The 23344-nt window shown below is 34.9% G+C and overlaps 1 protein-coding gene across 1 annotated transcript in view; it reads right to left on the bottom strand.

Annotated features, from left to right (window-relative positions):
• Positions 1 to 23344, bottom strand: part of Cadm2 (cell adhesion molecule 2) — a gene marked incomplete at its 5' end in the record, with an annotated part of 279743 nt that overhangs the window by 110078 nt on the left and 146321 nt on the right. The window contains 2 exons of the mRNA XM_057763908.1: positions 17035 to 17172; positions 19252 to 19404. Of these exons, the coding sequence (XP_057619891.1) occupies positions 17035 to 17172; positions 19252 to 19404 (291 nt within the window). The remainder of the gene's footprint in view (positions 1 to 17034; positions 17173 to 19251; positions 19405 to 23344) is intronic.

Genomic DNA, 23344 nt, shown 5'->3' with positions numbered 1-23344 from the left:
GTGTTTAAGCCTACCTATTGAGTCTTCAGGACTCTAGGCACCAGTACCATGTCTTCCTGCTTTTTGCCATATTCCCTGTCTTGATGATAATAAACTGAACCTCAGAAATTGTAAGCAAGACACCTCAATTAATCTTTCTGTTTTTGTTTGTTTATTTGTTTATTTTATAAGAATTGCCATGGTCATGGCGTCTCTTCACAGCAATGCAAGCCTTAAGACAATGGTCATTTTGGGATTATTTATTCTATTTTAAAGCTGAGCCTATTGATGCATTCCTTAATTTGTAAGTTCTTAAGTTTGAAGGTGTTCATAAGAACACACCAATTTTAACACATTAGAATGCTATGAGATAATTCTCTTGAACACTGTAATGATTTATCATTCATAATGGTTTTCTGAAACACTGATTGACCAGTAACCAGGCAGGAAATAGAGGCGGGGCAATTAAACTAAGTGAATTCTAGGAAAAGGAAAGGCAGAAAGTCAATCACCAGCCACATGCAGAGGAAGCAAGATGAGAATGCCTTAATGAAAGAAAGGTTCCAAACCACATGGCTAATCATAGACAAGAATTTTAGGTGAATTTAAGTCACAAGAGCTAGTTAGAAATAAGCCTGAGCAATAGGCCAGTTTCCAATTAACATAAACCTCTGTGTATCTCTTTGAGAGTGAGGGATGTGGGACTGGGCTGGACAGAAATTTCTGTTAACAGAAATCATACAATGTGCTAAAGTTAATATGCTATTATAGCAAGATCTTATATGTAGCTGAGAGGATAATTTTCTTAGCATTCTCACATATTCTCCATTTTCCTATTTCTCAGCATCCAATTAACAATGATACATTCTGGTAACAGGTTTGTCACTAAATATGTGAAAGTTACAGCATCATAAAAAGCTTGTTAAGGGAGAGCTATTAGTTCCTAGCCAAAAGGATGACATTTATGTCTGCTGGAGAAACACCTTTGCCTTCTCGCTTCAGAGTTAATCCAACTGGGTTGTCTGGCCAAGGGACCACTGCTACCAAGGTGGGTTCACCTCAAGTCATGTTAATCATATAAATAAAATAATTATTCTTTCCCCGAATTTCAGCTCCCTAGCACTTTCCCTATGAGCTGCCCTGATTTCTATTGTATCTGGCTACCAATAAGAGTCTTAACTCGGAATATGTTTTCCTTGTTCTTCTGGTCAGTCTCCTTGTTTTGTTTACTGGGCAGAGCCTAAGTCAGTGACTCTGGAACTTTGGAATTTTTCATTCTTTCTCTGATGCTCTCCTTCATATCTTGGGCTCTTGACCTGCCTCATGGTAGACCTTCAGGTCTGATTAATTAGAATATCATGGCTTTTCATCTTTCTTAAGCTGCTACCCATGAATCTATACTCAATATCATCTAAAATGCACCCTCTATGTTCTTGTGATCTGTTAATTTCATTCTTTTAATTCATGGAATAAAAATCTGAAAAGTACTAATGCAGGTGTTTGTGTTGGCCTTCTAGTATCAAGGACTTCTACTTCCTCAGAAAGAATCTATTGCATCTAAATATCCTCATGCAGTATAAACTGTTACTATATATTCAATAATTAATTTTAAAACATGTAAAATATGTTAGTAATGAGCAGCAGATTTAATTTCTCTGCTTTTCAACTTCCTGAAAACAATTTATTTTTAAAAAGTAGCAGATTTGATATGCTATGTGCATGTCTTTGAGTTTTATTTATATCAGGGAAAACACAAATTTATTTTATTACTTAATCTTAAAAAATAAAATCATATGTATTTAAATGATACAAGTACATAACTGTTAAATACTTGGTTTTTAAAGTTACATATGTTTATTATTGTGTTCATATGAAAAACCTCAAGAATTTTACCACACACCACACACACACAAACACACTGAAGTAGGGGCGTAGGAATTTTAGAAATATAGTATAGTAAAGAATATGAAGACTCATAAGAATAATAAGACAGATACCATTGAATTATATTTGGAGGGCATTTCAGTGATAAAAATCCTGAAATCCTGAAATCCCCATCCCTGCATTTATTCTTCCACAGCTTTTATACCCAATGTAAATGGGTGGGAGTGGAGAAGGTAACAAAAACTATATTAACATAATACAAAGGATAACTTACATAGTTAATCACTTTATCACTCTGAGACATCAAATTATTAACATTCTGTTGTGTAGGTAGCAAAGCAGCTCTAGGTTGCATATCCTGAAGCTCACCCCTCCCCAGGTGACCTCATGGTTAGAAAAGAAGGAGCAGAAGTCTATGACAATCAGACAAGGTGGAAATGGGCCTGTATTTTTTTGGCCTCTACCAGCCATTGAATTAGAATGATAATTTCCTTATATTAAAAATGTAGGACCTTTTTACAAAGTGTAAAGATAGGAAATAACGACAGAAGAGAGTCACTTAGAGAGGACGAGTCCAAAATAAATGCATTTTCATCTTGAACTCCATTAAGAAGCAAAGCAAAGAATCACTTGATCTTCTAAACACTGATTTTTCTACCACACAAAAATAGTATTTTTCAGTACAAAATAGTATTTTTCTTCTTATTAATCTTTTCTTTGCTTATAGCATTAGGCTACCTGCCTCTTCTGACTGAATTCTGACCATTAGCAGTAGAATTTCAGAAAGGAACTCTTCCTGAGAGAAGTTCCCAGGAAGGTAGCCTTGTCTCAGAAGTAGTTTAAACATGCCCTAAGCAGTTCTGTATGAACCCTTCTGGTTCATTTGCTCTCTTTGTTTTTGTGATTTTGATGTCTTTCAGACAGACTTTTAAAGGAGACACTTCTACTTTTGTGAACATTTTTCTGAATTCTGAAGTAGACTGCCATACCACCCAAACACATGAGTAGGGCGTCACTTTTTCATCTATAAAGTTAATAGGTCACACCGAGAGCAAGGCAGATCTTGCATTGCTTCTCCACATGGCAAGTGCTACCTTTTCTACCTTTTGGAGATCTTAGGTAGGGATTATGTACAGTAAGAGACATGCTCTTGTGTTTGAGCTTTACATTCTTTAGTCCTAAAAAGATTATTCGGGTCTCAGTGTGAACTTCAGGTTCATTTAATAGATAAATTTTATTAAATTAGCTTTAGAATTTGTAAATATACTCTTAATGGATCAATTAATCTCAGTAGAAAAAAATCAAAGGATGTAAACTGAATTTTCTTGTGGTACAAATACTGCTCGTTAAACTGTAAACAAATCGGGTACATTCTCTTTTACTGTGTAAAAGGAGAAGGTACAAATTGTTAGAGATGTGACTTTTGTGTCAGAACCTAGAAGACAGCATTCTGGAGAGATTACTAGATATGACTAATGCTCAACATAAATCTATAGATTACGGTTTCTAAAATTGAACGCTAGATTTACAACGCAACCAACTTTTATTTTTTAAATTTTTGAAATTAAAAGTTCATACTCACACATAATAACTATTATTCTCTTTCACCCCAATTCCCCCTCTCTCATTATCCTCCCTCTCCTCTGAAAACCATTTTACTTCCCAATAAGTCCCTCTTTTATTTTTATGCTTTCTTTGTAACCTCCTAGTTTAATTAGACTTTCTTGCCTGTCCATGGGTGTGAGGTTATTTATAGTAGCATGGGTAACTTACCAGAGGATACACAACTGAAATAAAAAATGATAACTTTTCTTTCTGCTGTCATTAATTGCTAACAGATCTTTGAGAAAAAATAACTGACTTGTATGAGTCACTTAAAAACGAAATTTAAAAACTGAAATGAGGAATATAGAAAACTTGCTTACTTCTATCATTAAAATTGAGTAATCATAAAGACTTTATATTTTTAAGGTCAAGAGAAACTTTTCATTTTTAATTTGCTTAAAACCCTCTCCAACCAAAACAAAATGAGAGCAAGTCTCACATAGCACAATTTCAAAATTAAAGCTTTCTCTAACACATCTGAAAATACTTTGAAAAAGAAGTATCCAGAAAAAGCACACTAGCAACATTTCATTTACCCCCATTCTAAAAGTGGTAACAGTTTAAAACCCTCAATTTTTACAAAGGGCCAATAATAATCCTCATTTGTGACAGTCATATATGGTTGATAGTAGCAATAGTTAGCACATAAGATTATATTTTCCCTTGAAGAAGATATACTTGAGAAACTCAAATCTTAATAAAATATCTGAAAATATTTGGTTAGAGAAATAAGTTTCATAAATGGTTGATAGAGAAGTGATATTTTCTACTTATTCTGAATTTCCATTTTCATTTTATCTTGACCAGTAGAAGGTTAATATTTCTCCTTGTTGCAATAGAAGGTTACTGCCAAGACTCTCGCCTTGATGCTCAATATAAATGATTCAGTGAAAGACTCAGGGAACCTTGCAGAAGATAGTACAGAATTTTGCAAGAAACAGAAGGCAAGGCGGAGGAGTGAAAATGCTGTCTTCTAAGCATGTATCTCCATGGGAATTGTGAACTCAAAAAAATTGTCCCTGTTGGCACTAAGCTCCAGTTGCACTTCCAAATAGTCAACTAAAGAGAGAGAAGACACTCATGTGATTTTTCCACTAGCAGCTGCTCTATTGGCAATTAATCGTTTCCTAGTGAGATGGAAGAATCTGATCTATTTGTACAGCCATTGGTGGGTCCACCAAGCTCTGACAGTTATTCCAAATTCTGGACCACACAGATGGTCTGTTAAACTCTGTTAAACGTGAAACAAAACAAAAACTAACAAATGCAAGAAAGAGAATTATGAGGAAGAAAGATGTACTTGCATGAGTAGGAGGGAAATAAGAAAAAGTATAGCTGGGGTGATAACAGAATACATAATTTTGTATGAAATTTTTATAGAGCAAAATGCATTAATAGTAGGAGTACTGCAAGCACCAGCTACTTGAATTTAGATTTGGAAACAGGGATGACTGCATTCAATATAATTACAATGTTTAAAAGTGAGGACTTGGAAACCCTTTTGCCTCTGGATCAGAAAACATTAAAAAATAAAAATGGTTTATGCATACGTTAATTAACGGATAATAGCTACTTTGATGTAGTTGATAGTACCTACAACAATGATTGGTGGTGATTTTCCATTGGTAAATGTGAAAATATTTATATAATACTCTATTAATAATATCACTTTAGATTTCTTCTTGGTTTTCTACCCTAATTTGGTTAGTGTATATTTTAAAAACCATTACATTTTGTGTTAGTGTTTCTAATATTTTAGAACTTGCACAAATCCTTTGAGAAAAAATAAGCTGTAAGTAAAGTCAGGCTCCCTCAAAAATATCACACTTAGCTTGATTTCTGGCTAGTGAGCAAGGAGTGACAATGAAATAACTGTTGAAATTTATGACTCTAGGGGACCACTAAGAACTGTGTGGTTCAATTTAGAAGACACTGTAAGAATTAAAGTCATCTTTGAAATCTACCAGTTCAACTCTAGATCACTTTCTGTATCATTTAAAATGATAAGTACAGGCGATATAGGGACAGAAACAACCAAAACAGCAGTTTTTAAATGTCCTTGTTTTAAGTTCAGGAAAGTTAGAAGGGAGCTTTGGCTTTTTAATCTTTTCCTAAATGGGCAACATTGCCTGGAGACTGAATTTGAAGATATGACTTAAACGCCAGTGTAGACACTAATGTTTTCTAGTAAAATAATTATGAATCTCTGTATTTTCATGGTAGAAATTAGATGCTAATCATTAGTTTTATCCTGTCTTCCAAGATGTAATGACTATATATTTGGTGATTGGGTATTTACAAAGTCTTAGAGGTTGCCTGGGTTTTGTTGAGGTCCTATAAAGAAAAGTTATTTCCTCCTAGTCAAACAAAAAAAAATAGAATATATATTCTGTATCTGGCCTGGGTTGAGACCTAACACTCCATGTTACTCAAACAGAAGACTTAATGCAGCTAAAACTGTCAGCAATTAGGGGATTAATTCTCAGGAAAGTTCATTGAGCTAAAGCCATGACAAATACATACAGGAGTAATTGTCCCTTCATTGATTTCCTCCTTAGAAATCCAACTTTTCTTTACTTAGAAATGAATAACTTTCATTCTTATTAATTTTTTTTTGCTTCCAGATGCTTGATAAAACCTGAGAATGTTTTTCCCTGACACTTGGGATGTTCTACCATTTTTATCTGATGCATCTGTCCCATTTCTGCCATGTGACTAGACAAATCACATGATCGTTATCTTCTTTTCCTCCATATTTTCTCACCAGGTATCTACCAATATCTATAGCTCGCCTGCCCTGAGTTCTCTGTTTTAAATTCTAATACAATGGTTGTAGAACTTCTTTTTGAGTACATTCTTTATTACGTTTTATTTAGTTATCTATTTATTTTAATGATTTTATTGAGACAGAGTTGCACTGTGTAGCCCTGGCGGTCCTTGAACTTGTTATGCCAACAAGGCTGACTTAGAAATCAGAGATCCTTCTGCTGCTGCCTCCCAAGTGGTGGTATTAATGTTATATACCACTATGCCCAGCTCCAAATCCGTTATTAAACTGTTTTGTTAATGAAATTAAGAAAGAAGATAAGGGACCACAATTTTTTCTATAACCTTGTGTCATATTTCAATTTCTTTAACCAGTATTGACTTTTCAGTTCCTCAGAAGAAGATTCCCACCTGATTGACCAGTCTGTAAGAGAATTCTGTAAACTGGGCGGTGGTGGCGCACACCTTTAATCCCAGCACTCGGGAGGCAGAGGCAGGTGGATTTCTGGGAGTTCAAGGCCAGCCTGGTCTACAAGAGCTAGTTCCCGGACAGGCACCAAAGCTACAGAGAAACCCGGTCTCAAGAAGAGAGAGAGAGAGAGAGAGAGAGAGAGAGAGAGAGAGAGAGAGAGAGAGAGAGAGAGAATTCTGTATTCTGTAAGCAGTTAATTGCTATGGGACTATGGTCTTTTATCCTGTAACTTGTATTATTTTTCATAAAATGGTGATTGGCCAGTAGTCTGGCAGGAAGTATTGGTGGGGCAATGGCAACCAGGCTGGAAGTGGAGGCGTGGCAATAAGAATTATGGGAACAGGGAAGTTTCAGTTCTTGTAGAAGAAGCAAGAAGTGACTGCCTCGCCAAAAATGGTACCAAGCCACATGGCTAACTCAGACAAGAATTATAGGTTAATATAAGTTATAAGAGTTAATAAAAAGCCTGAGCTAATGGAGCAATCCATTTATAACTAATGTAAACTTCTTTGTGATTCTTTGGAACTTAATGACTTCGAGAACCAGGCAGGACAGGGATCAGGCGCGACAGAAAACCACTGTCAACAGTTAATGTTTTTTTTTTTTTTTTTTTTTAAATAAAAAACTCTGAAAGTAAAGCCTCAGAATGGTTTTTCTAAGCACATCATTAAATACATGTAAAAAATCTTTCAAGGGATTATGAAATATAATGTGAGGGAAAATGCTAATTTAAAAATTCTTTGATAATTAGGATTATCAAGAAGACAGATTATCAGTTCTTCAAGATAACCAATTTTAAATATATCCCTTTCTTTCAAAATAAACAAATATAAAAACTTACAATATCTACGATTATATTTATATTGTATAATAAGCCTTAAAATGCCACTTGCCACTTTCATCTCATTCTCCATTTTGATTTAAATGGATATTCAGTCTATGAAGGTGTATCCTTCTCAGTTTATTCTTAACCAATAGTTTGTAAATACAAATGCACAAAAATGGGGATAAAACTGGAAACGAATATTAAGAACAGAGTATTTTGTTTAGGACTACTTAATCTCTTATATCCAAATGAATGATAGTCATAGATACTTAAAGTTGTTCTCAACAGTAAAGCTTTTTTACACTATTATGTATATACTCAATGAACTTAAATTCATAATGTTTGATGTACATAATGTTTGAAGGATCCTATCTCTTATATCCAAATGAATGATAGTCATAGATACTTAAAGTTGTTCTCAATAGTAAAGCTTTTTTACACTATTATGTATATACTCAATGAACTTAAATTCATAATGTTTGATGTACATAATGTTTGAAGGATCCTTTTTAATAGTTTATATTCTAGGTATTTTTGCCTATAGCTTGTCATGTTCCAGTGAGTTTCATTTTAAGTAGTTAGGACTTCTCCTGTAGAGGCATCTGACAAAGAAAATACAGTCTTGTCAGCAAGTATAAACAATGTTAACTAATTAGATTGTATCCAATTCTCTATCACAGTACACCTTAATGCTCATTGAAGAACGTGACCAATTCAAAGAAACTAAAATTTAAATCATGCTAGAATACACATAAAAACCCATTATCCCAGAATGGGTTCCATAAAAATCACTTTTGGGCAGTGTAAAGAAAAGGCATCATTCAACTAGTAAAGAACCAATGATTAAAATAGAAGTCACGAGCTAATTGTGGCAGGCATTAAAAGGAGTTAAATGACAATGAGGTTTCTTAGTACATGAATTATTTATAATTAAGGGATGACCTTTATGGTTGTAATTAGGTTTCCCTTGCTCCATTCACTGGGAATGACTAGCTGAACTTCACAGTAACTTCTAACCATTAACCAAAAGCACAGCAGGAAGTACTAGCTGTCACTTGCCACCTCTTCCAAGAAAAGTCTAGAATTTCTTGCTGCCTTTTATTCCAGATTTTCTGTCCTATCATTTATTTTTAAACATGTATTGATACCTTAGGGCGGACAACATTTGTCTCTATTAGGATATTATTGATACTCATCAGAGACCTGCACTTTGCTGGATGGAGACAGAAGAGGAGAGTATTGAGGGGTAGCAGCAGGGGGGAGATGAGGGAAGGAAATAGGAGCAGTGGAACTGTGAAGGCTGTGGCTAGGATGTAAAACAAATAGACACACAGCAAAACTACAACAAAAACCACACACAACTAATTCAGTATGGAAAGAAAATTTAAAGTTAAGTTATATCATTTATTGAAATCATTTTATTAAATTATGCAAATGTTGTGATAACTTCCAAACTCAGGAAAATAAGAAAGAAGAAGAAGAATAAATTTTGGACTCTAGAAATTAGAACAACCACCTTTTTTTTTTTTATCGAAAGAGTTTTATTTAGAAGTTAAGAATATTAATATAACATAAACAGATAATAGAGAACAATAGATATATAATAGAATATAAGACAAATTTAGAACCATATGTCAGATTCATTAAGTCATAATATTCAAGGAACTTGTTTCTCCTGAGTTGTTCAACTCCTCTGAATATTGTGATTTAAACTCAAAATATTCTTTACATATCTGTAAATTAGTTGTTCATTTTCCTCTTCTATTAATCTTAGTACTTTATACTTTTTTCTAATTGATCAGTCTACATAAAGTTTATTAGTTTTGTGGATTTACTATCAGAGCAAACTAGTTTTCAACAATAGTTTAATTATCTACTTTTTTGTAAACTCTCAGTGTTTCTAATTTTCTTATTTTTTAAAAAATTTTTAAATCTGGAATTTGAAGGTGTAAATCTGAGTCACTGAATTTATTTCTTTTATATATTGTCTAATTTCTATATTTTATTCTTACTTGTTTATTTTTGGAGGGTAGGCTATGTTTTATAGCATATTTAATTAATTTATCAGAGTCTATCTTTAAATAGTATTCTTCTGTATTTAATTATATAATTTACTTATGAACAAACATTAAAACAAGTATTTGAACCTCCAAATTACCATCTGATCACTGTTTAACTATATTCTTTTTTTTATTGTATCTGACCATTTTAATTTTTTTTTAATTAAAATTTCTAACTGCTCCCCGTTTCCCATTTCCCTCCCCCTCCTCCCACATATTGCCCCCTCCCCCCGCTCTCCTCCCCCTATCCCCACTCCACTTCTCCTCCCCGCAGTCCCCTCCCCCTCCCTCTCGATACTGAAGAGCAGTCCAAATTCCCTGCTCTACAGGAAGACCAAGGTCCTCCCACTTCTATCTAGGTCCAGGAAGGTGAGCATCCAAACAGGCCAAGCTCCCACAAAGCCAGTTCATGTATTAGGATCGAAACCTAGTGCCATTGTCCTTGGCTTCTCATCAGCCTTCATTGTCCGCCTTGTAGAACAACCACTTTTGAAAATAGCTGATTATCTTCCAAAAAATCATGAATGTATACACGTCAAAAAAAAGTAAAATTACCAAATTATGATGTAGTGTGAAAGATGAAATGATAATACTTTAATTTATTCTTTATACAGTTAATGCAAGTGACACAGAGAAGTTTTTATTATTTTCTTCTGTTTTTAATATAAAGTCATAATCTCTGGCTAAGAACTAAAATCTTTTATTCAAGTGAAGGCATTTAGGTTAAATGAATCATTATAAGAAAACCAGTTTGTGAAATCAAAATGAGACTATGAATGAATAATCCATCATTTCTCAAAGTTGATCCTCTGTATAAGTTTGATTGAAAAATGAAGAAAGAGGAAAGTAATTATATGACCAAAGAATATTGCTAAGATGTAGGTTAAAGCAAAGTTCCCAGAAACATTAAAATATTGAGTGCACTTAGATTTAATTTTAGATAATAGTTCTTTAAGAACCGACTTAAAAGATTCATAGAAGAGCAGGGACATCTTCTTAAATGAAGAATTTATGGACATGTCCCTCACTTTGTTAAACACCTGTTAAGGCATTTTGTTTATTTAGTATAAGCTTAAGGATTTGTTAAATGTATTTTAAACTAATAACAAAAACATTAGTGATGGTAGAATAATAGCAAGAATTTGGTTTACTATAACTGTTCTCAGTCAAGTGATCTTTGGGAGTTTTCAAAAAAACTAACACCTGGCTTTATGTTAATCAAAATGGCCTAACACCTTTAGGAAAACAAAGAAGGGGGTCACTGCTACTTTTCTAACTAATGACAAGTAATATATGAAGGCATGTGAAGTAAAATTAGGCTGTCCTTAGCCAATTAAAAATTGACTGCATCACTATCTTTGATGTACATTAAAATATACACCAAAAATTGTTTTATGGAAAAACTGTAGTTGAAAATCACCTCAAGCTTCTTGGGAGAAAAACTGAAATGCATGTAGGGAAACAGAGCAGCAACACTTGTACTGTAATGGGTGTGATTAGGTCTGCCAGAGTTGAAGAATATGGCACAAAGTCAAGCTTTGCTGGATGCGCAATCTAACTAATTCAACTTCAGATTTAAAATAAAATTTGACTAATCACTAAATTTCTAATTCTGTTCTGGTTTTAAGGGGAAAAGTTTATTGTCCAAGAGATTTAGGAACCTGGAGTTTATAGCCTTTGATAATCAAATATCCCACTTAAGATCCTTTGAAATATGCCTTGTCTTTGGAAAGTAGCCCTATGAAAAATTACTCCATTCTTATCTAATTAGAACATCGTTAGTTTATGCTTGTAATATGTCTGACTTTCTGAGCATTTATATTCCTCTCAAAAACCCCAAAATCTAGTGCTTAATCTCAGAACACCTCCCTTTCAGATGAGTAAACAGACAAACTTATCCCTCCCTTGTAGCTGTTTCTTCTACTGCAGCACAGTAAATTACACATGTTTAATGAATAAAAGCTAAGCACCTTTGCTGTCCTGGGAATTTTAAAGCTCACTTGGGTCTTCCCATCACTAAATCGAGGTCTTCATTGAAGCCTATGCAAATCTTGTTGACTTCGTCAAGTTCACTGGTGGTCAGCAGTTCGTTTTGCCTCTTCTGTGTGTCTGAGGTTTCAGTTTTCTTATTGCTGAAAGGACAGGTCTATGCTGCTAGAGTTTACTAATATTTCTCTAGAACATGACGCCAACAATGTGTTTAAACACCTATTGCTTTTCTCCAAGACTGATAGAGGAATATCTTCCCTACTCTTTTCCTCTTAAAGACCTTAACTTAATATGTCAGATTCATTTTGATAATTTGCCTTCCACGAGTGCAGAAGGAATCTATGACTATGGATGCAAGACTCCTTTTACCATATAAGGTAAAATAATCAAAGCAGCCAGCTCCCTTCATATTCAGGATTTCCTCCTACACTTAAGGAAGGGGTTACGTGAGGACACGGGGTCCTTGAGGGTGATCACAAATTTTGCTTAATACATTAAAGTAAAAGCTTGTTATCCAGAAAAGGAAATCTCAAGATTTGGTAATAAGAAATACTCAAGCTGCGGATTACCAAGCATATAAATAGAATGAAAACTTTAATGCAGCTGCCAGCTCTCTGGGCGCTGAACAATTTAGGAAAGCAATGCACACTTTTTTCACAGTAAATGGCAGAGACCCAGACTTCCAAACTTTCCAGAAGATTAAAGGCTGCAGTGAAACACCTGTGGTTTGGATGCAAAGCTGCCCAGAGGCACCAAAAGGATGTCTGAGTCAATGCGCCCAGGAGCAGGGAACCCAAAGTTAGATGGAATTGTGATGGTTTCATTCTATCCTTGAAAGCTTTTTAGCAAAAGTAAGTCTCACTCCTGCTCAGATAATATATACCTAGCCTCTTAATCAGGAGTAGAAGGGTTTTCACAGCATATCTGAACTCTAAATCCTTGCCTGTCATCTAACCACACCATATAGAAAACTACATCATTATTCCAACCACTTGACTTAATTAAAGAGATAAATGGAATCTCTTTCTATAGAATGTCCTGTAACTTACTCCTAGCACTAGCCCAAATGATGGATTTATAAAGATCTCTTTTTTCAATAAGTATTATTTACAAAATGTTTGCTTGTGAATGAACACTTGAGGGGTTTGACTTTTACAAAGAGTAGGTTTGGTCTCTACTTTTTTGGCACAGACTTCAGTCAGTTCATGTATTTGTGCCTGAGAGACCCCCTTTTTATACAAGCCTTACTCATTTTGTGAATGTATTTATAGACTACTGTTATTCATAATTTTAATTTAAAGATACACTTCAACAATAATTTTCAAATATAGAAATAATAACAAAAATGATAAAGTATCTACAATGTATTAGTGATACTTTGTACATGGCAACAATTTCTATGCATTCAGTGGCGTACGTTACTTGCTTCGCCAGTATTAGGTAGACATTATTACACTAGTTTAAAGGATGAGAAGATAAAAGTCATAAAAATGAAAGGTTTTCACATAGATGATTTATATTGATTCTGTTCCCTGTCTGAATGTGGTCTCCAAAGAGGAGAACAAGAGTCTTTCAAACAGAGGCATAGTATAGAAATACACATTCTCAGGTTCTACCAGCTATTTAACCAGAATATCTGGATCTAGAGTACTGTAATCTAAGATACAACATGCTATGCATGCAATTATGAAATTTACTGAAATTTAAAAACATGAAACCCTTGTTCCTTACATATATAGATGTGATCAAGTAGTACTTTCTAGGAAATTTTACCCAGGAACACGGAAAAAAAATTCATAGGTTAAGTTATCCTAAAAAATGATACATATGTTTATAGACATTGCTCGTCATAGAAAGTTATTCTAATAGTAATTATTTTAGTAACTGTAGTAACATTAAGTATCTCCAGGTCAGGTGTCTTGGATTATTCATGTGCAGCTTCTCTTATGTGCCCTGATACATGAGAAAATTTACTGAACTGAGTTGAACTGCTGTCTAGTAGCCTCACTTTCCCCTATGTGTGCTCAGAGTTGCAAGTGATACTGTGCTAAATTCAGCCAGGAAGTAATGGAAGTCATAAGTACATAATATATACATACACACATACACACACACACACATATATATATCCATATATATACATACATATAAGTGGTAGTCAAGATGATGATGGACAACTCTTTCCGGTGTGGAGGGCTAGCTAAAATAACCATTCTGTAAAAAAGCGCTTAGCAAATTCAGAAGACAGCAAGCAAAATGAATGTTCTCTCAGTGCAGTCTACTGTACTTATGTTATTGACATGTTTACCTATCATGGTGAAGTTCACACCACTCATGAAGTTCACCATCTTGTTGGGAAGACGTAGCTGAGTTAAAATATGGAGTTGATAACAGCTCTATAAACTGTTATTGCATTGGAGAACATTAGGGATGCAGTCGTCATAACTTCAGAATGCAGAAAAGCATCATAGGCTGATTCTGCATATGTTTTTGTCACAGTGTCTGTTCAGAACTTGATTTTGATGTCATTAATATTTAGTGTTTTATAACATCAATTTTTCTCAATTTTAGAGATAAACATGGCAACACCACCTCCCTCCTTATATCTTCAGGTTTTTTGATATTCAAAGAAGAGGAAAGATTTGTTAAAAATTAATTTCATCCATAAAATATTGTATACTACTGATTTCCCAGGAGGTTACAATGTTACGTAGAGTCAATCAACATTAATGAACTATCTCATGTGTTACTCTCTTTAACTACCCTGGGGAGACAGGAAAGAATAACCCTTAGAACATCAAGACAATGCTAAGAACATGTATTCAACAAAGTAGTTAAGTTTGTCAGAGTTAAGGAAGGGATGTGGGCTATAACACAATTCACTGGATTAGAGAGATAGCTCATCTTTTTTTTTCTCTGATAGCTCATCTTTTAAGAGCATTTTCTCCTCTATCAGAGGATATAACTTCAATTTCTGTTGATGTGGGATGCCCCTCTGTATGCTGTGAGTAGGTTTCATTATCATCAGTTAATAAATAAGCTAGTGTGACCTATGGTAGGACAGAATATAGCCTTGTGTGAAATCCAAACAGAGTTGCTGTATATATCTATATAATCTGTCTGCATTCATTTACGCCGCCACAACATGGCAATTTTAGGTTATTAAAACTGGGTTAATTTATGTGTAGGGCTAGTCAATAAGAACTCTGAGACATCAGCTAAATACTCAGAGTGGTTATTCAGAAAACAGTGGACAGGAGAGAAACCTCCAGTTACATCCCATCATACACTCTGGGCAATCACAACTACCCAAAACTCTGACTTGCTCTTCTGATCTCCACAGTCATCCTAATATGTGTGTCCTACACTTAACACAAACACATATATACATATAAATACACATACACAACGTGCACTTGCACATGGACATTGACAAGGACATGAATATGCACATACGTAGAGATAATAAATAAAGTCTTTTAAAAAATCATTGACAGTGCTTTAAAGAAGTTCTTGCAAACCTAAACTGAGTCTTTCAAAGGAAAAGATATGTGATGCTTAAGAATTTTTGCCCAGAATATTCCTGTAAACTGCAGAAGGAATATTATACATATCCTAGAGTATTAGGTGTTCTATTGGTAATACTTAACAAAGAACTGACTAGAACAAATACTTGTTAGTCACGTAAATAGGAAGGCAGAATGAGGATTTAGCTTTGTAAAAATCCGAGGAGACTCAGAAAATTCTAGCAAATGTATCCTAGAGTTAATATAAGGATGGATGCTATTGAACCTCTTGAAAAACAAGATTCAGGGTACATAGCAATATGCTTTATTAGAATGATAAATGTCCAATTTCAGTTTTGTGTCTTACATTTCTCTTAAAACTTTGGAAAAGATATATCTAGTAGTTAGAGAAAGGTGGTGATTAAGGTTAAAATTATTGAAAAGATACTATTATGAGGGCAGATATATAAGAAGTAAGGTAGAAAACATAACAATAATTTTATAGATTATAATCTTGGTATGATAAGCGAACTCACTTGCTGGGATTTTATTTTCACTACTAAGAATCAAATAATTGGATATAAGAATTGAATGTAAAAATAACTAAAATACTTGGCATAACATGTCTTATAGAAGATTAGACCAAGAATTATAATATTACCATGTCATAGGCACCTTGTTTGCACAATCACAATAACTAACTATCATAGTATCTTTATTAATGTATATGTGTTATCATCCCTAACATCTTCGTGTGGTTGTTGTGGGAGGTCCTTCAGTCTTTATGTTGCTTTTATTGGTTAATGAATAAAGAACTGCTTTGAGCCTATGGCAAGGGCAGAATAGAACTAGGCGGGAAAAGTTGGCTGTATGCTAGGAGAAAGAGGGTGGAGTCAGAGTGAAGCCATGAAGCCACCTGAGATAGATGCTGGGAACTTTAGCCTATAAGCCACAGCCACATGGCAATATACAGGTTAATAGCCAATAAGAAGCTAGAGCTAATGGGCCAAGCAGTGATTTAATTAATATAGTTTCTGTGTGATTATTTCGGGGTTAAGCAGCTGGGAACCAATAAGTGGATCCCCCTCCTTCCAACATGTGGTATTAAAGACACAGTGGTCTTACTATAATGAACTACTTAATTCAATCATATATTAGCAATTTTCTATTTAAGCTTCTTTGAAAATCTCAGATGATATATTTTTGTTTGTGTCAGAGAAAGCCTGAAATCTGTACAAAACTTCTACATTATTATGAATTTTTTACTGAGACAAACCAATTCTTTTACATTTATGAGAATAGCTAGAAATCAAATTTATTGACGTTTAGTTTTGACCTTCAAAACTTTATAGTTCCAGAAGTCTAAAAGATGAAGAAATAACTCATGCCATCTGCCTGAATATAATACATATTATGTCTATGGACCTGAAATAATGGTCTGTTTTCTACTCTCTGTTTTAAAATATAAATCTACACGTTTTTTCCTTACATTAACTTATCTTCTACCCTTGTATTCTATGAAGTATATAGTAGTTCTAGGCTTGTGATTTTATAAGCAGAAAACAAAGTACGCTATGATTATATTAAAGATTATTATTTCTTTATTTTGTGTGTTTTTCAGGGTGGGGCATCATGTGTGCATATGCAGTTCAGAGGATCAGCCTGCAGGAGTGTGTTCTCATCCCATCATGTGGCTCCTTGGGACGGAACTCCAGTCTGCAGACTTGGCATCAGACCTTCATAATCACTAAGCCACCTTGATGCCCCACAGTGATGATATTCATACACTTTATGAAATTATCTAACAAGAATTTGGGAAAACTCATTTGAATTATATTGAATTGGTAGGAACTAGTGTGGTCTGAAAAATATAGAGAATTCTGTTTTAACACAGCCTTCTAATACTCATATATTGTTGTTGACTTGAGGACTTTCCCCATGATTTACCTTTGATTTCCTTGTCATTTTTGAACCATCTTATATCAGCTGCAGGTTTACTGCCAGATGTCTTACAAGTTAGCTGCATCAGGTCTCCCTCCATGACTGGTGATGAAAATCCACTAATCTGCGGCTTCTCTGGAACACCTAAAATTTAATTGAATAAGGAAAGTGAGTATCAATCTCTAGGAATCACCTAAACTCCTAGATGATAAAATAAACTTCTTCTGATATAGTACATATGCATACACAACATCCATAACAAACTTTAAAATGTGTATGTGTCAAAGTAGAATTTAAACACAAATTGTAAAATTTCACCTCCAAAACAGTTTTTTGTAAGCTTTAAGATACAACCATTCAAATACTTTGTGATTTGCCATTACAGCAGTCTGAGAAGGTAGAGTGTCTTGGGTGATTTGAAAAAAAGAATGAATGCCATATATTTAAAATAAATTTTGTTTTTATGTGTTTGGAAATGAATATGTGCACGTGGGGGGCCGCACAGATACCGTGCTGGCATGTGTAAGTCACAGGAAAACTCAGATGCTTGTATGAGGCAGGGTCTTTCCTGCTGTTAAACACTGTGATGGCTGCTTCATACTAGTTGGTCCAAATACTTCCTAAGAATTTTCCATCTTTGATTCCTATTTAGTTGCAGGAATGCTGGATATTCAGGCCCATGCTATGTTAACTGCCTTTGTGAGGGTCTATTATCCAAAGTCATATGACCAGGCTTCTGCAAGAAGTGTTCTTATCTGCCGAACCATTTCTCCAGTCTTGAGTATCACACATTTTCTATGCTATATTATTCAGTTATTTACTTTGAGGTCTATTAAAATATCATGCAGCAGTATTCTATAATAAAGGCTCAGTGGAGTTGTTCTCATTGTAGCACTTTAATTTAATCTTGAGAAGTTTAAAATGTAAGAATATTAGAAAATCCCACTATGAGAAATACAAAGTTAAACAACAAAGGAAAAAGAGAAATAGGCCTACTTCTCTTAACTAGCTAGGTGGCCTGTGTATACTCACCTTTATACCCTTTAAAAAAATCAATGTCATACCACCATTTAATAAACTGTGCTCTACAGTCAATTATTCTTTGAGTCTTCAGTTGGCTCTACAGAACAATGCATTAACCTTAGGCAATTGTTATCTGGGAACACTCCACTTTAGTGGATGTATCTTGTCCTTAACGGCAAACTTGTGAAGATTTTTATGAAACAGTTCCAGTGGGACTTGCAATGAAACATATTTCACATCCCAAGCACAGAACCAATTTGCTAGCTGGATTAACTTTAATATTCCTCTCCAAAAGGATGTTATGCATTGGCTATTTTAAATGCAACACTGTGTCTTTCTCTAAAAAGGAAGGCAAGCTAGGGGCAAAAGGGAAAAAAAATCAATCTTTAAATTTCTCAAACTTGTTCAGTACACAGGTGCGTTTCAATGAACTGCAGCAATTTCAGCTGACTGGGGCACCATGGAGTCGATGAGCTCTAAGCTGCAGCCTTATTTCCTCTGAATCTCTATGAATGCATTGCTTTTTCATGTCACTTTAACCTTTGGGAAAATGGTCTGATACTTAGAGAATAAAAGCCCAAGGAAGCTACAAGCTGCATGCACAAGTGACATTACGTACTTCATTTACGAATCTAGAAAACACACATTTTTTTCTTTTTTCAAATAGAGACACATGGAAATGTCAGGGGCATTTAAACGTACTACGGTACAAAAAGAGGTCGTTTTTGAAAGCCACGGGGTTATTAGGGGAGGTCTCCGTCAGGTGACTCAGACAATAAGATGAAGAACACACAAGATAGAGTCATTGTGCTCAGGAGTCTATTACTTTTTAAATGGCTCCAAATCACACAGCATATGCACAATTTTGTTATAAAATTAACAGGAAGAAAATCAAAAGAAAAAACAAATGAGAGAAACAATCAAATAAAAAACAACAAAAAAAAGTAGTTACTTCCTAAGGAACAAAATGGCTTTATGCTTTCTGGCATCCACAGTAACCTTTGGCTCTCCCTTTGTCCACCTCTAAACTTAAAGCAACTAAGTGATTCTTCAATGTCTTTTTTTTTTCTGTGAGGCAGCAATATATTAAATTATGCCTATTGATTTGATGTTCAATAAATATTTTCTGATTGAACTGTGTTGTAACAGTGCAAATCTTTCTAGGAGTGTGATTACACAGCGTTAGACTCTAGAACTTACCCAGGACAGTGAGATAGGCCTTGGAAGTTTTGACAGGCATTGTAAATAAGGAGCAGGTGTACTGCCCTTCATCAGACAGAGATACATCACTGACACTGATGCTCAATTCATGCCAGGAAGCGCGAACCAGCTCGATCCTATTGTCCCTTAAAGCTGAAAAAAATATTGAAAACATCAATAACACATATAAGTAAGCATATTTATAGATATATTTTGACCACAATATAATGATTATTTTATTTAACCATTCATTGAACTTTTACACCTTGAAACACATTAAAGGATATTTTAAGTATATGTATGCATATATGTTTATATTATATTATTGTATATACTATAAATTATATATAGTTTTTTTTTTTTTTTTTTTTTTTTTTTGGTTTTTCGAGACAGGGTTTCTCTGTGGTTTTGGAGCCTGTCCTGGAACTAGCTCTTGTAGACCAGGCTGGTCTCGAACTCACAGAGATCCGCCTGCCTCTGCCTCCCGAGTGCTGGGATTAAAGGCGTGTGCCACCAACGCCCGGCCTATATATAGTTTAAAAGACAACAATTAAGAGCCCTTTAATCATCAAATTATTTAATAAAATCCCAAGTGCGAAAGAGGTTGATGGTGATAAAAATTATTTCTTTCACATTATTTTTAGAAGAATGAATGCTAGTGGCAAAAAAAGAAAGAAAATGAATGACAGATACATCTAGGGAACTGGAATTGTTAATAGTATTCCAAAATATCAACAAACAATTTTTGTGTATTAGAATATAGTCCCTGTCATAGATACACTAACTGAACAATATTTACACCAGAACTGACAATTACCTGAAAATTGCCAGTGGATTACTTACCTGTTGCATACATTTGCACTGATTGGGTTGTGTATTATGATAGTATATATTTAGGTTAAAATCGCTTTTCTATTATAACTATTTCTAGAGTATCTGTCAGAATCTTACAGAGTTTTGTACCTTTTCACTCAGCTGGCTGGGGAAAATGAAAGTTTATTGTCTACATCATTAAGAATAGCAATGCAGTCTCGAAGCAGGCGAGAGACAGTTAAGAGTTTTCTCACTGACAACCAGCTTCACAAAGCAACTCCATCTCCCCTGTGCCTTGTACCTTGTCCCCATTAGAGACAACGGAACATCATCAGTCCAATGCTGGGATCCATTACATCAGCTCCACTACCAGGAAGTCTCTCCGGGAGAATATCTGCTTTCAAAAGTGACAGATCTAAGGGGAAAATTAGCGTTGACTTGTGTGTACCCAACACAAGTCAATTGGGCCAGACAGCACAACAAAGTCTCACAGAAACTGAACTCTTCCGAGAAGCACACATACATGATAGATAGCTGCAAAGCAGAACCTGCTTGCTATTCTAGAATCATGCTGAATGCAACTAGAAATAATCCTCTACATTAATAGCACCCAGCTTTAGCTTTTAGCAGACAAAGATTCCAGGGCAAAGTGCATGAGGTAGTCACTTTTGGCTATGGTTATCTATAGGATTTATACTCTTCACAGGATTTGAAATCTCCTAGGAGACATATCTCAGCGTATTACTGTGAGGGGTTATTTTAGGTTAGTTGAGGTAGAATGACGCAGGTTTACCGTGTGTGACACTGCCCCTTAGGCGGATGGCCTCTACTGAATAAAAGGGGAAAAGTCAGCGGAGCATGTCTGTGATTTCTGACTATGACGCAATGTGCCAGCTGCCTTTTTGTCATAATGTCATTCTTTACCCTTCTTTCCCTGATTTCTATATCCCTGGAGTTGTTTGTCAAAATAAATACATTCTTCTTCAAGTTTTTTTGGTCAGGTATTTTTAAGACAACAGCGAGGCAAGGAAGAAGACACTGACTACAGCAAATAACGAGAAAGTAATACATTTTATGAGGAGTGTAATCAAGGAACCAACACTGAGAAGAATCAGATATTGGGGTTTCTGACAAAGATTTTGAAACAGCCACCATTGAAGTATTAAACCCAGGTCAAAAATCATTAAAATAAAGCTTGCCTTAATCAGAGATTAAAAGAGCTGCACTGATCAGTCTTATAAACCATACAGTGGTGGCACACACCTTTAATCCCAGTAGCCACACTAGTTTATTATAGAAACTGGGCAGTAGTGGTGCACACCTTTAATTCCAGCACTAGAGATGAATATAAAATGGGAGAAGACAGGTTTCAGCTCAATCTCATTCTGAGGATTCCTGGAAGCAAAGTAGCCATTTTTGAATTGAGGTAGAGGTAAGAGCCAGTGGCTGGCTGCTTTGCATTTCTGGCCTTCAGGTTGAATAAACACGCTCTGATCTCCTTTAAGATAAGAGCTGATATTTGTGGTTGTTGATATCATCAATGATGTGAGAAAACCCATGACTTTTTAATACTAACCTACACAATAAATTGCCATTTTAAAACAGAATTTAAAATAAATCAAAACAAAATCATACAAAATTCAAATAACACAAATTAACCCTTAATAGATATAGTCAGAATTCAGTATTTTAAAACGGTGGTAGGCTTAAAGTTAGAGCATCAGGATTCTCCCAAGTAGAACATCCAAGTGAACATAGGAAGTTAAAAGAAAGAAAACAATATCATCTTAGTGACTGTGAGAAATCCAACACAGGTGTCACTATGCTCTCTGTAGATAATAAAGGAAAATAAGTTTGAAAAAATACAGTAAAAAGCATAACAATCAACCCTTTTTCAAATTGGTAAACAAACAAACAAACAAAACATATATGTACAGAAATCAAGACACTGAGAATCTGAAGTAGGAAAAATCTAAAATCCAGGTCAATATACATTAAAATTAAACTAAATTTTAAAAATATTTACAAGAAAATGGTAACACTAAACTGTTGCATGCATAAACATATAAACTTCCATAATTAAATACTGTGCTTGAGCCAAAACCTGAACTGCTGGGCTAGGCGTAGCTGAACACGCACCTACATGCCTGCATGGACACAGGACTCTGGAGCAGAGGCTTGCCACCTCCCCAGTGTGGAATATTTTCATGCAGTGCCTAGGACTGTGGTGACCACAACCATAAAATCATTTTGTTACTGCTTCTTAACTGTAATTTGCCACTGTGGATGGTGAAGCAAATATCAGATAGGTGATCCCAATGGGGCGACGATCCTCATATTGAGAACCTTGTTCAAGAGGATGATGGTTGGTTTTCTCTCATCTTGTATAGTCATGGGGAATCAATGGGAACAGGTAATATTTAAACTGCTTTAAAATAAGTTTACAGTGACAATTTGAAAATATTTTGAGTTTGGAGTCTTGGCCATAAACTGGAAATCTTAATTCCTATAATGCTTTAGTCAGTTCATTTACTGAATATGTTTAGCATTTTAAAGCTTTGATCGCATTTGCTATACAAAATTTTACTACTTTTAACATCTAAGCTCTAAAACAAAAAGCAATGGAAACTTAATGTCAGTTTTGTTATTTACCAATGGACTTGAAAAATTAATTTTCTACAGCATTATTTGCCTATCTGCTTTGTATTTAAGCTAAAACTAACAATGGCAGTGAGAGATAGAAAAAAATAAAGCTAGTATAGTATTTCAGAACTGACACACATGAATGTATGTCCACTGGTAAATGTACAATTGCTCAAAACTAAACAATGTTATGACCTGCACCACCATCCCACCACCACCCCTCTTTTGAAGGATCACTCTGTAGACTGGCCTTAAGTAAGCACCAATCCTCCAGGCTCTCTGGTTGGGAATGTTGATTTGCCATCAGCCTGCTCCTTCTTATCCTGTAAATTTCTCTGTGAGTTCATTTGCTAGACAATAAAGCTGACTAATGTGATTTCCATTATAATGAATGTTTTTAGCAAACCCAATCTGCACAGTGTTGATTTTTTTCAAGTCCACACATTCTATGATGTCATCTACAGCTTACTTTCAAAGGGCATTTCAAGTGTGCAAGAATAAAGAGAAGCCCATAGTAGTCCAAAGAGGGATGTGCAGCAAGTGAATGGGTTTCCTGTGTGCAAGCAGCTTGTCTCACTGTCTCAGCACCCCGAGTCAGAGCTATCTGCACAGTAGGCATTCAGTGAGTGGCTATTGA

This window comes from Chionomys nivalis, chromosome 3 (assembly GCF_950005125.1).
Source record: "Chionomys nivalis chromosome 3, mChiNiv1.1, whole genome shotgun sequence".
NCBI lineage: Eukaryota > Metazoa > Chordata > Mammalia > Rodentia > Cricetidae > Chionomys > Chionomys nivalis.
The sequence above is the reverse complement of the archived record's forward strand: the minus strand, read 5'-3'. Positions and strand labels throughout refer to the sequence as shown.